The sequence below is a fragment of the Salvelinus sp. IW2-2015 genome, linkage group LG4p (genome assembly GCF_002910315.2).
Source record: "Salvelinus sp. IW2-2015 linkage group LG4p, ASM291031v2, whole genome shotgun sequence".
Taxonomy (NCBI): Eukaryota; Metazoa; Chordata; class Actinopteri; order Salmoniformes; family Salmonidae; genus Salvelinus; species Salvelinus sp. IW2-2015.
In genome coordinates this window covers 9,192,539-9,207,951 of record NC_036841.1, presented here as the reverse complement: position 1 = coordinate 9,207,951, position 15,413 = coordinate 9,192,539, and the positions used below count along the sequence as shown (strand labels likewise).

Here is a 15,413-nt window from a genome sequence, read left to right as displayed (position 1 = left end):
ATGTTGTCTGTCTGTAATTTTTGTAATGACTTGGTGCTGCCTATCTTGGCCAGGACGCTCTTGAAAAAGAGATTTTAAATCTCAATGAGCCCTTCCTGGTTAAATAAAAAAAATAAAAAAGGGGAATAGGTAAGGCTGGGTTAACTTCACCTGGGAAAGATGAGGTGTGCTATGTTATGTTGGCCCATCTTAGTGATGAGGCACTGGATAAGGTATTGGTGTTGTACAACAGAGTGTGGGAGGAGGGGAAGCTACCAGGCAGTTGGAAGGAGGCAATAGTGGTACCAATCCGGAAGCCAGGAAAGGATCCAACGAGGCCAACAAGCTATCGGCCAATAGCTTTAACATCACATGTATGTAAGATCATGGAACGTATGATTACGGAGAGGCTAACTTACTTCCTGGAGAGCAGGGGGCTAGTATCACCAGAGTGGGTTCAGGAAGGGCAGGGGAACTATGGACCCAGTGCTCTGCTTATGGAAGCAGAGGTCAGGAAGGCTCAGGTGAACAAGGAGACTGTTGTAGCTGTCTTTTGTTGATGTGGAGAAGACGTATGATGTGATGTGGAATGAGGGGTTGTTAATCAAGCTTGACATTATGGGGGTAGGAGGATGAACGTACAACTGGATAAAGGATTTCCTGTTTGGAAGGTCTATCCAAGTGAGGGTCTCTGAGGCAACTACCTGGTGGATAACGGTACACCACAGGGGAGCGTGATTAGTCCTCTGTTGTTCTCAATCATGATCAATGATGTTTACTCTCAGTTACAGCTGGATTTTGGGAAGTCGTTATCTGCAGATGATGGGGCCTTATGGAAGAGAGGAAGAAATGTGCCATAGATAGTCAGGAAGGTACAGGAAGCAATTGATGAGGTAGAGCAGTGGGCATTAATGTGGGGATTCCGGTTCTCTGTAGCGAAGACAGTGTTCTTTACCAGGAGGAAGGTGGGAGATGAGGTATGCTTGAGGTTATATGGGAGAAACTTAGAGAGGGTGGGGACCTTTCAGGTTTCTTGGGATATACTTTGACACTAGACTGACCTGGGCAGAACGCATTGAGAGAGTGGTGGGAAAGTGTAAGAAGGTGCTACATGTGATGCCCTGTCTGACGGGAAGGAGTGGGGGGCTGGGCGTTCCTCATTGAGGACCATGTATGTTGCATTGATCCAATCTGTAATAGACTATGGTAGCATAGCATATGGTTCGACAGCCTGGACCTTATTGGAAAGGCTAGATGCCATACAGGGGCAAGGACTCAGAATATGTAGTGGGGCCTTTCGGACATCTCCCAGAGGCTGCACTACAGGTGGAGATGGGGGAAATGCCATTGCAGATTAGGAGACAGCAGCTGGCAATTAATTATTGGGTCACCCTACAGTGTCTCATCCTGCAAAAGGGATTTTACCGGCATGCTGGGAACATGAGCGAAGACAGAACACAAGCTTTGGGTGAGTGGGTAATACCCAGGCGAAGGAGATGGGACTGTATGGAAAGGAGTTTAGTCCAATGGTAGCTATTTCTGTAAATCCACCATGGCTACTCCCGCCTCCAGTAGTTAATCTAGAAGTGTTGGTGAGACGACAGAAAGATAGGGAGGGTGATCGATCTGTTTTGTTTAAGAGACGTCTGGATACTGTGTATCAGGATTTTATTGCCATATACACAGATGGTTCAAAAGATCTGAGGACAGGACATACTGGGTCAGCATTTGTAGTGCATGAATGTGGGGTGAGTCAGGAAACGCATTACAGATCATCTGGCTGTATATACGGCGGAGCTGATGGCCATACTGTTGGCCTTGAAGTGGGTGGAGGAAGTCAAGCCAGACAGAGTAGTTATTCGCTCTGATTCATGTGCAGTGCTAAGGAGTCTCCAGTCCTTTAGGTCACGTAGCAGACGACCTGCTTTATGAGGTGCTACAAACCCATGGCAGGATTAGACAGATGGGTATACAGATAATAATTTACTTGGGTCCCAGCCCATGTGGGGGTGGAGGGGAACGAGGCAGTTGATGTACTGGTGAAACAAGCACTTAGTAGTGTTGATGTTGTAGTTTCAATGAGCAAGGCAGAGGCAAAAAGCCTGATATGGACAGTGATGGTACAGAGATGGCAGGAGCAGTGGAATAGAGATACTAAGGGCAGGAATTTATTCACATACCGAGGAAAGTCAGAGAGGGGAAGACGGCGGGAAGGGACAGAAGAGAGGAGGCTATTTTTTACAAGATTAAGGGTGGGACACAGTCAGTTGAATAAGTCCTTAAATGTGATAGGAAAGCATCCAACAGGAAAGTGTGATTATTGCCAGTAAACAGAGACCGTGGAGCATGTATTGCTACAGTGTGGGAAGTATCAGAGGGAAAGAGAGAGGCTGAGATCTAATATGAGGGAGAAGGGGATACAGGAAATTAGTTTAAAGTGTATATTGAGTAGAACGTCATTAGATATAGTCTCAAATATTTTGTTGTCTTTTTTAAGAGCAACGGACCTGGCAGGTAGGATTTAGTTAATGTCTGTTTATGGCCCACACTCCAATACAGTAGCTGGCGGTAATGCACCATAACGTTGGATGCCAACTGCCGATAATCCCCACAGAAGACGAAGCTGATCCAGCATGATTGTACGGAGATTGTGACAGCCGGTTAAATGGCGTCCCTTGACAAGGCAAGAACAAGGTGTATGTCAGCAGAAGTGCAGTATTATCATAAGGATACTTATACTTGGAATACGGAGGAAGAATGGAGGGAAAAAGAGAGGCAGAGGAAGTCGAAGACAGGTAGGTTAAAAATGGCGGGGAAAAAGGGAGATTCTTTGTTAAAGAAGAATGGTAGAAAGTGTGAGCAGAGTGAGTTGAAGAGAGGAGGAGAAATGGAAGTGAATGAGGGCAAAGTATCGGAGGTGGTAGGTGTGGTGACGTTCTCGGAGCCCGAGGCTTGCACCGAGGGTCAGGATAAAGATGAGTCTGTGACAGTAGGAGTGAAGTTTTTGGAAAAAGTGGACCCTTGCCTTTTGGCAGATCCATTAGTGGTCTCAGGGCAGGTGAAAGCAGAGTTGGGTGCTGTGGAATCGGTGAAGATAACCAGAAGTCCTCTTGTGATAATTGTATGTGTTTCTGCTGGTCAGAGGGAGCAGGTGCTCTGTGTTAAACGAATGGGGGCAAGGGATGAGAAATGTTTTGCACTCAAGAATGTGACGTTACGAGCTATTGTGCCGAATTCTTTAAGTTGTTACAGGTGTCAAGCTTATGGGCATGTGGCATCAGTGTGTAGGAGGGAGGTTTTTAGGTGTGAGAAGTGTGCAGAAGGGCACGAGAGAAAGAAATACGTAGCATTGGGGAAAGTAGTGGTATGTGTTAATTGTAAGGGTGCCCATGGGGCTGGGGATCAGAAATGTCCTGTGCGAGAGAGGCAGGTTGAGGTTTCCAGTGGAACAGGCAGGTAGATATCCAGTGGAACAACCACTTTACAATAGTGCATCTAACTCTTTTAAGGGGGGGGGGGGGGTTAGAAGGATTACTTTATCCTATCCTTAAGAATACCTAGGATAGGATAAAGTAATCCTCTAACCCCCCTAATAAAGAGTTAGATGCACTATTGTTAAGTGGTTGTTCGCACTGGATATCATAAGGTTGAATGCACCAATTTGTAAGTCGCTCTGGATAAGAGCGTCTGCTAAATGACTTAAATGTAAATGTTAGAGTAGTGCAGTAGTTGTCATATGCTGAGGCAGTGAAGAAAGTAGAGGGAGATGGTCAAGGGGAGGGATCCTGAGAGGAGTGGTGTGAGTAGTAGATCTGTACCAGTACAGAGGGATAAACCAACAAGTGATATACGTTTCAGTAAGATTGGATTTTTGGCATTTATAGCAATGGTATCAACTGTACTGCAGGGATGGAATGTAAGTCCCAGAAAATAAAGGTTGTGGGGTCAGCTGCAGATAAGTATTTGAGTGTGCTAGACTTGACATCAGAAGAGTTACAGGGTGTGTTAAGTGTGGTGTCCCATCTTTCAGGCTGTTGGCCTGAAGTAGGAATAAATAGATTTAAATAGTGGAGTATGTATTTTATTTGTACATTATTATTATGTTTTTAGTAGTGTTAGATGGTAGGCTACTTGTTGTATTTATTTATTTGTATTTTTTTCAAGGAAGGTTTAAGAGAGTTATACTCCAGTCTAGTAGGTGGCGGTAATGCAACATTTATTGGATGCCAACTGCCGTTAAACCTCATGAAAGAAAAGAAGGCTGATCCAGCATGGCGGCGGTTAAGAGACTCAAACGCGTGGCAGCGTTGCAGCCAGGATTCATATCTTTTAAATCGTCGGCCGAATCAGATGACTTGAACAGTGGCCGGAGAAAGCGTGTGAATAAGAACAAGAAAAAGAATTGGAACAAACACAGTGATATTCAAGATGTTGAAGAGTTTTTGGATGACGTGAGACTTCAGGAAAGAGCTACAGGGTGAGCAGCATGTTTGCCAACAGAGCTAGCTGTCTTGCTAGTTATTACCTGCTAATAAGCGATTATTTAGCAGGTATTGCGACATTATCAAAAATCTGTGATTATTCTAGCAAGCTAGTTTTGCATGTCAATCAGTCCAAGTCAACATCTTGCAAAAATTAAAGTTGTACCTTGCTAGCTAGCAATGCTAATGTGTTTATTCTAATTAGCAAGCAAGCTAAGCTGGTTAACCAAGGGAGCTGGCTAGATAACTACGTTAAAAAAAAATAATAATAATTTCTACCTACATTCCTAACTATAATCACCCTCATAATTATCCAACCTTGCGCAACACACCTAAACTGAATCGTTTCTTGACCGGTTTACTAGTAACGTTATAATGCCTTATGATTCGGCTGCTTTTATGTAACGTTACCTAACGTTAGCTAGCTAACGTTATTAATACTTATATTTACAGTTTAACACATGCTTTATGCCTTAGCTACATATTTTGATTAAAATTTAATTGCCTAGTTTACATTTTCTTTTAATAATTTATTCGACAGAGGACTGATATCTGAGAAGCCAGATGATACCCTGTTCTTTGTGGACATCGGAGAGCAGAAAAAAGGTGTCCAGCCAGGTAAGCAATACCACTGTTTACGTAAAATATATTTTCTTTGTTAATGTTTGGAGTGTCAAATAACTGAAGTTTGTGTTTTCTGTGTCTGCTAGAAGTCCAAGAGAGAAAGAAGGGGAAGAAGTCAAATTCACGGCCCCTGAGGATAGACCTGATCCTGCAGCATGACTCCCTTGTCCCTCCGCCTAAAGAGTGAGTTTTTCTGATATACCCTAACAATTGCCCTCTCACCCCCATCCTTCCCTGGCCCTTAGCTGGAGATGGTTCGGCCGGTTCAGTCAGGTTGCGCATGGCACAGTGTCCAGTGATGAACCCATCCTTGCGCTCACAGTATTTCCTTGGGAATGTGAAGACAATCATGGAACTCAGGGAGCTGTTGTGTGAACAGCCTCCTGGGAACTGAGGGCAATGTGCTGTTTCCCCTCTACTGGGTCGTATTTACTAGTAATGAAATGGAAACAAACGGGAAGGGACCACCTGAACTTGTCCAATAAGAAATACTTGTTTTTGTTTTCTGTTGTGAAAGGTTTTGCTAATGTGTGCACAAACTAAGACTACGCAGATTTCCCCCCACTTTGTAAACTGGAGCCATGCAGCAAGGCTGTATTTAGATAAGTGTACTTTGGTTAGCTTATTTCTCATAATAAGCTGTGTTTGTACACACTGTTGAAGTCTTTAGGACACTACTTCAAATTCAGTTCCCTCCTCTCCCCCCAGTGTTTTGGCCCACCAGCAACCAAACGCAAAGAAACTCCGCCGCATTGCAGAGAATGCTGAGAAATTGGCGGCCATGGGTGTGTTGCCACGGAGACAGAAACGGCTCTTGAGCCGCAGACCGGCAACTAAAACGTCAAAGGCAAAGACGGCAGCCAACAACTTCCCAGACAGACCCTATTATGACTTGTGGGGAGGAGAGGGTAAGTTTGGCTATTCAAAATGCTAAACTAAGTCAAATAAATTGTTGCCGTTCTTCTGTCAGTGTTTGTGACCATCTTCATATTGCAGCCGAAGAGACAGCAGATCCTTACTACCTTGAGCAAACAGGGAAAAGTCGTGTGAAGGTGAGAATGCAGAATTGTCACTGCCTTAAAGTTTCTAGTGTCTCAGTATTGTATGTGCTTTATAGTGAAAATGGATACTTAGGCAAATAGGAGTGTTTGTATATTTACTCTGTCTTACCATGAAGTTTTAAACGCTGTCTTCACTCTTAGCGACCAGTGAAGCTCAACGCAAAGCCCTCTATTCTCCCGGCAGTGGAGGTCATAGCCCCTGGAGGCTCCTACAACCCAGACTTCTTCTCCCATCAGGTAACTTAATACACTTAACAGTGATTTAAATGCCAATGCCAATTTATCAATGTTTCTGCTCCCATGATATGTGTGGTGTTCTGTCTCTTCATGTTGAGTAATGCCGTGGTTGATGTATTGAAGTGCTGACCTTTTTCTCCCAGGCCTTGTTACTAGAGGCCCATGAGGTGGAGGTGAAGAGGGAGAAAGCGGAGCTGAGAATAGAGAGACAGCTGGCTGTCAAACAAGAAGATACTGCCACTGAGGTACGACAACAGAACCCCCCCCCCCCACTGTTCATCATTACACAATTCAGAACAGTATGTGGTCCTTCAGCTCCATTTTGCCTGACCTTCCTCTCTGTTGTTTCTCTGCAGGAGACAGTCTTCCAGGAACAAGTGGAAGGGCTAGTGGAAGAGGAGGAAGATGAGGAGGAGGAGGAAGAGGATGTTTCTATTCGTGGCGGCTTGCAGCAGGAGAAAAAGACCGAGAAAGAAAGGAAGAGAGAGCGAGCTGACAAGATAAAGGCATGCAAGACTACAAAGCCTTTTTCCCCTAATGTGCTCTAGCTTTTCCCCTCCATGTGCTAGCTTAGGATCTGACCGACGGTGTCTCTGTCTCTTGCTGTGCAGTCACAACAGAAGCAGGCGGCAAGGGCGTTCACTGACAAGAAGCAGCAGCTCTTCCAGCTGCGCTCCATCCAGGCGACCCTGAAGAGGCGGGAGCAGCGGACCAGAGAGAGGGTGGCCCAGCGGAAGGCCAACCAGGAGGCAGAGAAGTCCATGCCCCGACGTCTCGGCAGACTCAAGTCAGTACCTCCACAGGAATGCCACTATTCTCATCTACCATCTTCGTTATTTATTACAATTTATATCTAGAGCGAGATGCAACAGGTCCTCCATAGAGCTTCCTGGCCAATTTGAAAAGCAGGTCAAACGCATCCTAGTATGAACTGGAAGAAGCCTTAGACATTTCTGTAACGATGGGCTCCAGAAAAACCTATACCCCATTCCAAACCAAATAATTTTTCCCGATTTCCATAGTGCTGCTTTCCCCTTAGTGTGAGTTTCGTCTGTGCCATTGTCCTGTCTGTGATCTCCATACTCTGTCTGAAATGGTCCCTCACATATCTCCCCAGGTTCCAGGCTCAGGATCTAGAGATCCAGCTGAGTGATGAGATTCCTGGATCCCTGCGGACACTCAAGGTTTGTGACTGACTGACTATCCCCCTCACTGTCTACAATACATTCACACTGGGCTGGCATTTTGAACCCATGTACATATATGTGGAACTGAAATGCTGAAAAAGTTACAGCATAGCAACTTAATTCACAATGTCACATGCTTACCCGTTTTGGAGCAAGGTCCTTCATCAGAGCACTATTTATTTATATGGATTTACTGATGTGTACTGACATGTTTCCCTTCTCCACATGTAATTATGTGTCCTGCAGCCAGAGGGCAGTGTCCTCAAGGACCGCTTCAAGAGTATGCAGAAGAGGAACATGATTGAGCCCAGAGAACGAGCCAAGTAAGTTATTCTCTCCCTTTCTGTAAAACAAACAGCATCTCATGTCAGGTATATATTTATACATAGTAGTTTGTGTATGTCATTAACTCATAACTTTCATAGTAGAACATTCTAGATTTGTTTGCATTATTGGCTGTTTCCAGAGAGGTATACTACAAAGCAGGATCTATGCGTTAGCCATAATATTGTGAAATAATTTTTTTAGAAAGATGAGCTTTAAATTGGCTTGGTCTAATTGACCCAACAACCAAACACACATTTAGCTGTCTTAATGAACCAGAAAATAGTTACTTTAGTTGTTTTATCAAAGTTAGCTGGCTAACATGTGTTGTAGTATCCCCCTTTTTGGTTCAGTCAGCTTAAGCATGACGATGTCCAGTGATGAACCCATCCTTGCGCTCACAGTATTTCCCCGGAAATGTGAAGACAATCATGGAACTCAGGGAGCTGTTGTGTAAACAGCCTCCTGGGAACTGAGGGCAACGTGCTGCTTTCCCTCCACATCTCCTTTTGTTTTTCTTATACAAGAGAATATGGTCTTGATTTGATAAGCCATTGAAGTGCTTTGATTGTGTGCTCCGCCTCCTCCCACAGGTTCAAGAGGAGACACAAGGTGAAGTATGTTGAGAAGAGGGCCTTCAAGGAGATCACCTAGAGACCAAACCAACCTATGGAACTGTTCAGGACTGTGATGTCACTCACAACACAGCGGCACCCACCGCCACTGGGCGACAGCCAGCCAGAGAGCTACTATTTGCCCCCTCAAATGTCTCCAATCAACTCAGCCCATTTTAAGTCAGTGATGGATTTGCCACCCTTTTAAATCTGTGTTGTAAAATATTGAAGATCCAAGTCACCACGATTTGGAACATTATTTGCCGTGCCAACACGAACCAGCCCAATCCAGATAGCGTCAGTCAGGGTCAGTTCTAATGTATTTGGAGGTCAAATTAGTTAATTTGCAGGATATTTAAATCCACTGATTCTGGCTCTGTCAACATCAGTTGGGAATGTTAAAGGCTTCAGAAGGGGGCTCTCTCCCAGTTGGTGATCTTGTCTTTCGTTCTTGCAAAACCATCCAGATTAATGCTCTCATTAGAAGGAGTGGATTCCTGAGTGAATAACAAGGCTGTTAATGGCAGACTAACGTTTAAAGCCACTTGTCAAGATTTGGACTTGGGTACGTTCTTTCAGTTACATCTGTTGTGTACAAAATCACTTTATTTGCTATAATCTGACTTGATTTCATTAAAGCAAGTTAATTAATGAAATTGTTTTGACTGATTATGCTATTTACATCTGTTTGTGATTCTCAACAAATAAGTCATGCATTAAGGTGTCTAGTATGATTGCAAAGAAGTTTCATATGATTTCTTAAAATTGTCTCTCGACCACAAGCATAAGTCTCTAGATGAAATTTGAATTTGGCACTAGAAGTCTATTCAACAGCTTAAAAAAACAATACATTGTTGAAATTGTAAAATATTTTTGTAAGCAATGTTTAAAGGGTCTAGTTTACATACAGTGTATCCATGGTGCTTGTGGTATATGAAAATATCTTGGTTGTCGTGTGACCTTTGCGAAAATAGTGGCTCAAACTTATTATTCAGTGGCAGTAGAAAGTACACGGCCCTTGGATTTCTTCACATTTTGTGTTACATAGTGTGATTTCAAATGGATTTTATTGTACATTTTTGGTCATTGTCGCCGCAAAATACTGTAAAAGTGTGAATATATATATTTTTTAAGATGAATGAAAAACAACACTACCTTGATTAGGTAAGTATTCATCCCCCTCAGTCAATACATGTTAGAAACACCTTTTAACAGCGATTACAGCTGTGAGTCTTGGAAAAGTCTCTTAAGATATTTGTGCACCTGTATTGTGCAATATTTGGCAGTTCTTTTCCAAATTCTTGACTACAAAATTGAAGTCTGGCCATAGATTTTCAAGCAGATTTAAGCCAACTGTAACCTGGCCACAAACATTCACTGTCTTGGTCAGCAACTCCTGTGTAGATTTGTGTTGTAGGTTGTCGCGCTGAAAGGCGAATTCATCTCCCAGTGTCTGGTGTGAAGCAGGTTTTCCTTTATGATTTTGCCTGTGCTTAGCTCCATCCCTTTTCTTTTCATCCTGAAAAACTCCCCAGTCTTTGCCAATGTCAATCATACCCATACCATGATGCAGCCACCACCATGCTTTAAAATATGGAGGCAGTTACTCAGTAATGTGTTGGATTTGCCCCAAACATGAGGCTCTGCATTTATGCCAAAAAGTGTATTCCTTTGCTGTTTTTGTTGTCAGTATTACTTTAGTGCCTTGTTGCATACATATATATGCATGTTTTGGAATCTTTTTTTTTCTGTATATTTTTCACTGTCATTTTGGTCATTATTGTAGAGTCACACATGTTGATCCATTCTCAGTTTTCCATCACAGCCAACTCTTAAAATCACCAATGGCATCATGGTGACATCCCTAAGCATTTTCCTTCCTGTCCTGCAGCTCAGTTCAAAAGGACGACTGCATCTTTGATGTGTCTGGGTGGTTTAATACATCACCCATAGCATAATTATTAACTTGACCATGCTTAAAGAGATATTCAATGTCTGATTTATTGTTACCCAGGTCCCTGGTCTTTGTACTTGAATCAGCTTGAAATTCAATGCCTGACTGAGGGACCTTACAGATGTATGGGGGACTGAGGAAGGGGTAGTCATTCAAAACTCATGTCAGCCACTATTATTTCACACGGAGTCCATATAATTTAGACTACATGGCCAAAAGTATGTGGCTTGTTGAACATCTCATTCCAAAATCATGGGCATTAATATGGAGTTGGGGAGGAGGAGGACACAGACAGGGAGGGGAGGCCTTAAACCTTAATTACTTAAACCTTAATTACCCTTGGCCAGGCAGTATGGAAGTGTCCCGTGGGTGCCTGGAGCTCTGACAAAGCTGCTTATCCCTTAATCGGGGTGCAAATGTAATCTTTTACCTAAAGAGTGGCCCACCGCCCGCCTCTGATCCCTCCCCGCACCGCTAATCCCTGTGCCTTCCAGCCAGGCAACCTCCGGTGCCCACATCGCCCTGCCCCTACTCACAGTAGTTACACTCAACACACTGGTGCCTCTGAGACTGTGCCTGTAGTAAACCATATCTATGTTATGGCTATTTCACAATGCAATGGACAATAATGTTCTCGTTTAATCTATCAATGCTACCAGCCATCTTGGTTCACCATGACCTTCAGTCATTTTGAGTGTACTGATTTCCGTGTGTGTTTGAGAGCGATGGTTTTCATGTTTTTCTCCTATTCTCCCTCACTACATGTGCGAGCCGTTGATGGAGCCAGATTGCATTAGCATGAGGTAGATGACAATGGTGTGCTGTGAGTGGAGCAGAGCGTTACACATTATGAACGCTCTCCACTGCTCACCTGCATCACTTCATTATAGTGTGTCTCGACGCGGCTCCCTGAGCACATCAATGTGCTGAGTCAGCAACCATCAGTCCTCTCACCTATAGTCCTATATACCAGTCTTCGAGCTGTCCTTTCTCAAATACACATGAATAGTGAAGGTGAATACCTCATCCCCTCCCCTACTGACTGCACTGGTACTGACCATAGGTCACTCGCTCAGGACATGATTATGTCAAAGACCCTCTTGGGAGATATTTATGGTCTTCACCTGAACCTCACAGTGGATGCTTTCTTGAATGTGAGAGGATGGGTAACATAGTGATATGAACTGTGTACAATACATTAGCTTACAAGTCAGTCCCACGTCTGTATTCATCTGGGAGGATACGGGTCTGGATCCTGAAGAGAGAGGGGGGTGCATCACCTGAGTAAATTACTCTAAATTCAACAGGCTCTCACAGTCACTGCAGCATTCGACTTTTCCCACGTTGCTCCAAACGTCGAATACCTCTGCTATATCTTGTCTCCCTCGTCTTCCACCAGAGAATTAGCAAGTGTTTGTGCATTTGAGAGTGACCATAACAGCAAAGGTGACCATGACAAGTCTTCTACATTTGCATCCGCCAACACCATGCCAGTGCCAATAAACACAGTTGTCAATGTGAACGCTCTGTGTACACACAGAAGGTGAGAGGAGAGGTAGAACAGGCACACCAGTAGGTGGGAAAAATGGAGGGATGGATGAAAAGCAAGACTGGAAGAGAGTGATAATGGAAAATGGTTGGTGTGTCGGTTGTGTTGTATTTGGAGTGGAACAGTGAGAGATGAGAGAGAGAGAGAGAGAGAGAGGAGGGGATAAACAGAGCAATGGAGGGAGGAGCAGAGCGATGATTCCTCTCTAATCCTCTGGACACGCACGAGCCGGGTGCCTGCAGACAGACCGAGAGTGTAAGAGAGTGAGTAGGCAGGTGGAGACGGAGAGAGTGTGAAGTCAAACTGTGAGGGGAGCAAGATGAAGGCAGAGGGAGGGAGGAGAAGAAGAAGAGCTATTATTCCTCTAGCACGCTGAGAGAAACCAGTGGGGAGCCTTCCTTACGAGCAGAAGCGAAGCAGCATTTCACTCTCGCTCTCTGCCAGAGTGAGAGAGGGGGAGAGCGAGCGAGTAAACGAGAGAGAGAGAGAGAGGTACACTACTCTACTGACAGTGTGAACAGAACGAGGAGATGAGAGAGGGAGGGTGAAGCAGAAAACTAGACAATGTGGAGGGAGAGCGGTAGGTAGCAGCTTGTTCAGGAGAGGTGGAGAGAGAGGCAGAGAAGCACAAGTCTAGCCACAGGGAAGGAGAGAGAGAGGACGGAGGAGAGACAGTGGAGGGAGGGAAGAGGAGGATGAGGGAGGAGTGGAGAGAGAAGACAGACGCTGATCTTTGACTGTTGAGGACAATGTGCGAGCGTGTGAGCGTGAAGTGTGCTTGTGAGACTGGGTGCGATGGATCACTGTTCCTGCACACTGTAAGTCTCAGTGCATGGCAGGGCGTTTAGAGTGTGTGAGTCTGGTTTCATTGTGTTTTACCAGACACAGCACAGTGGCTGAGGGATTACGACAGCTGGGGAGAGAGTGTGAGGCTCTTCTATGTGTGTTGTGGTAGCGAGCAGGTGTGTGTATGTGTGTGTGTGTGTGTGTGTGTGTGTGTGAAAGCAGCAGGGCAGCTGGAGACAGAGATAGGTAGAAAGGCCAGGTACACCTAGAGGGCAGGATCGCAGAGAGAGAGAACCCACGTGAGGACAGAACAAGTGAAACAGGGACACCAACTCTGCCACCAGATACAGTGCTTGTACGTGCGCGCGTCTGCACGGCGGCACACAGAGAACCAGCACACAGAGAACCGGCACCGGTCAAGTCATCTCAGGTCAGCGCGGTGGGGGTGGAGCCAGGGTCCATGGATATCCACTAGGCAGCCATGGGGGCCCAGTGAGCTGTAGTAGGTGACGCCCTCTGCCCCCAGTCCCACCCAGCAGCAGCACTCTCGCTTCCCCTCCGGTGGGTAGACGAAGGTGAGCCTAGGGCACCTCGAAGCCCCGAAGGAGGGCCTACAGCGGGTTTCCAGTGCCCAGAGGAGGAACCACGGCCATCATGGGGGAGTGGACCATCCTGGAGCGCCTCCTGGAGGCTGCCGTCCAGCAGCATTCCACCATGATCGGAAGGTAAGCAGCATACTGATATCTAGAGCAGGGGTATTCAAATCTGAGCCTGCAGGTCCAGAGTACTGCCGGTTGTGTTCTACCTGATAATGAATTGCACCCTGGTGTCCCAGCTCATTATCAGTCCCTGGTTAGAGGGAAATATTGAAAATCAGTAGTGGAACTGGCTTCAAAGTCCAGATTTGAATTGACCTGATCTAGAGGTTAAATTACATTACATTCAAAAGCTTTAATGTCACATTCACTTTGTCTTTGGATTCCATTCCGAAGGCTCAATCGCAAACACAATGGCCATAACATTAAAATTATACTAAAATAAAATAAGGAGATTACCATTTTAAAAGGGCAGATTGTTAATAAATGTCTCTGGTGTTGGCTGCAAAGGGCACTCTATCTATCCTCCATCGCTTTTGATGGGGATGATTAGAATATACTGTAGGCTCGGTATTGAATAGGGGGCTTATTGCAAGGATATTCTCTTCTGCATGGTCAGTTTGAGGCTCTCAATGAACCTTCCCCTCTGTGTGTCATCTCTATGTGTTGCAAATATGGTCTGATTGAGTCTGTGGCTTCCTGTCCAAAGTGGCTGATCAGAAGCTGAGAGGCTTTGTTTTAATCCTGTGGACAAAGTGATGGGATGTATGATGGAGGGAGGGGGGAGAACGGGGAGAGGAGAGATGCCATTGGTCCAAGGGGCTTCAGCTGTCAGAGTTTGAAACAGCACGAGGATGCAGAGACCTCATTTGACTTTCGCCCAGTCCATTCCTCTCACTTTCTCCTCTCACTCTCTCCTCTCACTCTATTCTCTCTCTCTCTCCCTTGCTCTCTCACACCCTCTCACACTTTCTCTTTYTCTCTTACTCTTTGATAGCGTGTCATGTCCTAAGTGTAGAAGGCATCAGAGAGCGTGTTTTCTCAGAGCTGTATGCAGCAGAAAGTGGTCTCCTTTGCTATGGTGTCTTCTGGGAAGTCTCTACAGAAGGCTGTGGCGTTGGTTGTGTCCTCATTATGGGCAGTGTGGTCACTGGTCCTCCCTGACATCTGCATAAAGATAAATGAATGCTCCAAGACTGCCGTGGAAAGTGTGCTCATTTGACTTTGTGTGCGTCCCAAATGGCTCCCTATTCCCTACACACTGACTATACCAAACATTAAGAACACCTTCCTAATATTGAGTTGCAACCACCACTTTTGTCCTCAGAACAGCCTCAGTTCGTTGGGGCATGGACTTTACAAGGTGTTGAAAGCGTTCCACAGGGATGCTGGCCCACGTTGATTCCACAGTTGTGTCAAGACCATTCTTGATACACACGGAAAACTGTTGAGCGTGGAAAAACCCAGCAGCGTTGCAGTTCTTGACACAAACCACAGCGCCTGGCACCTACTACCATACCCCATTCAAAGGCACTTCACTCTTTAGTCTTGCCCATTAACCCTCTGAATGGCACACATACACAATCCATGTCTCACTTGTCTCAAAGCTTAAAAATCCTTCTTTAACCCGCCTTTCTCCTTCCCTTCATCTACACTGATTGAAGTGGATTTAACAAGTGACATAAATAAGGGATCATAGCTTTCACCTGGATCCAGTTCATGTCATGGAAAGAGCAGGTGTTCATAATGTTTTGTACACTCAGTGTATAGAGCACTACGTATGACCATGGTCATAAGTAATGTAGTATACTATCAAGTGAATAGGGTGTATTTTGGGATGTACATTTTGTTACTCAGTAAAGAGAAATCTCATTCATATCTGAGCTTTTGAGTTATTATTTCATTATATTACATATACACTACCGTTCAAAAGTTTGGGGTAATTTAGAAATGTCCTTGTTTTTGATAGACTCCTGGATTCTGGCCTTCTTGGCAGAGTTACTCTGTCCAGTGTCTGTGTT

General features: G+C 44.9%; 2 protein-coding genes across 2 annotated transcripts in view; both read left to right on the top strand.

Annotated features, from left to right (window-relative positions):
- The first annotated feature begins 3,817 nt into the window (after window positions 1-3,817).
- LOC111960228 (ribosome biogenesis protein NOP53) lies at window positions 3,818-9,163 on the top strand. Its single transcript, XM_023982133.2, has 12 exons — window positions 3,818-4,456; window positions 5,002-5,078; window positions 5,171-5,267; window positions 5,793-5,992; window positions 6,081-6,136; window positions 6,287-6,382; window positions 6,526-6,627; window positions 6,739-6,888; window positions 6,994-7,169; window positions 7,500-7,566; window positions 7,816-7,892; window positions 8,487-9,163. Exons 1-12 carry the CDS (start codon window positions 4,251-4,253, stop codon window positions 8,545-8,547), a joined length of 1,365 nt encoding a protein of 454 aa, XP_023837901.1. The 5' UTR covers window positions 3,818-4,250; the 3' UTR covers window positions 8,548-9,163.
- A 3,045-nt stretch (window positions 9,164-12,208) lies between these two features.
- LOC111960223 (gap junction delta-2 protein-like) overlaps window positions 12,209-15,413 on the top strand; it is a 40,626-nt gene continuing 37,421 nt past the window's right edge. The window contains exon 1 of the mRNA XM_023982119.2: window positions 12,209-13,521. Coding sequence (XP_023837887.1) covers window positions 13,451-13,521 — 71 coding nt within the window. The 5' untranslated portion in view covers window positions 12,209-13,450. The remainder of the gene's footprint in view (window positions 13,522-15,413) is intronic.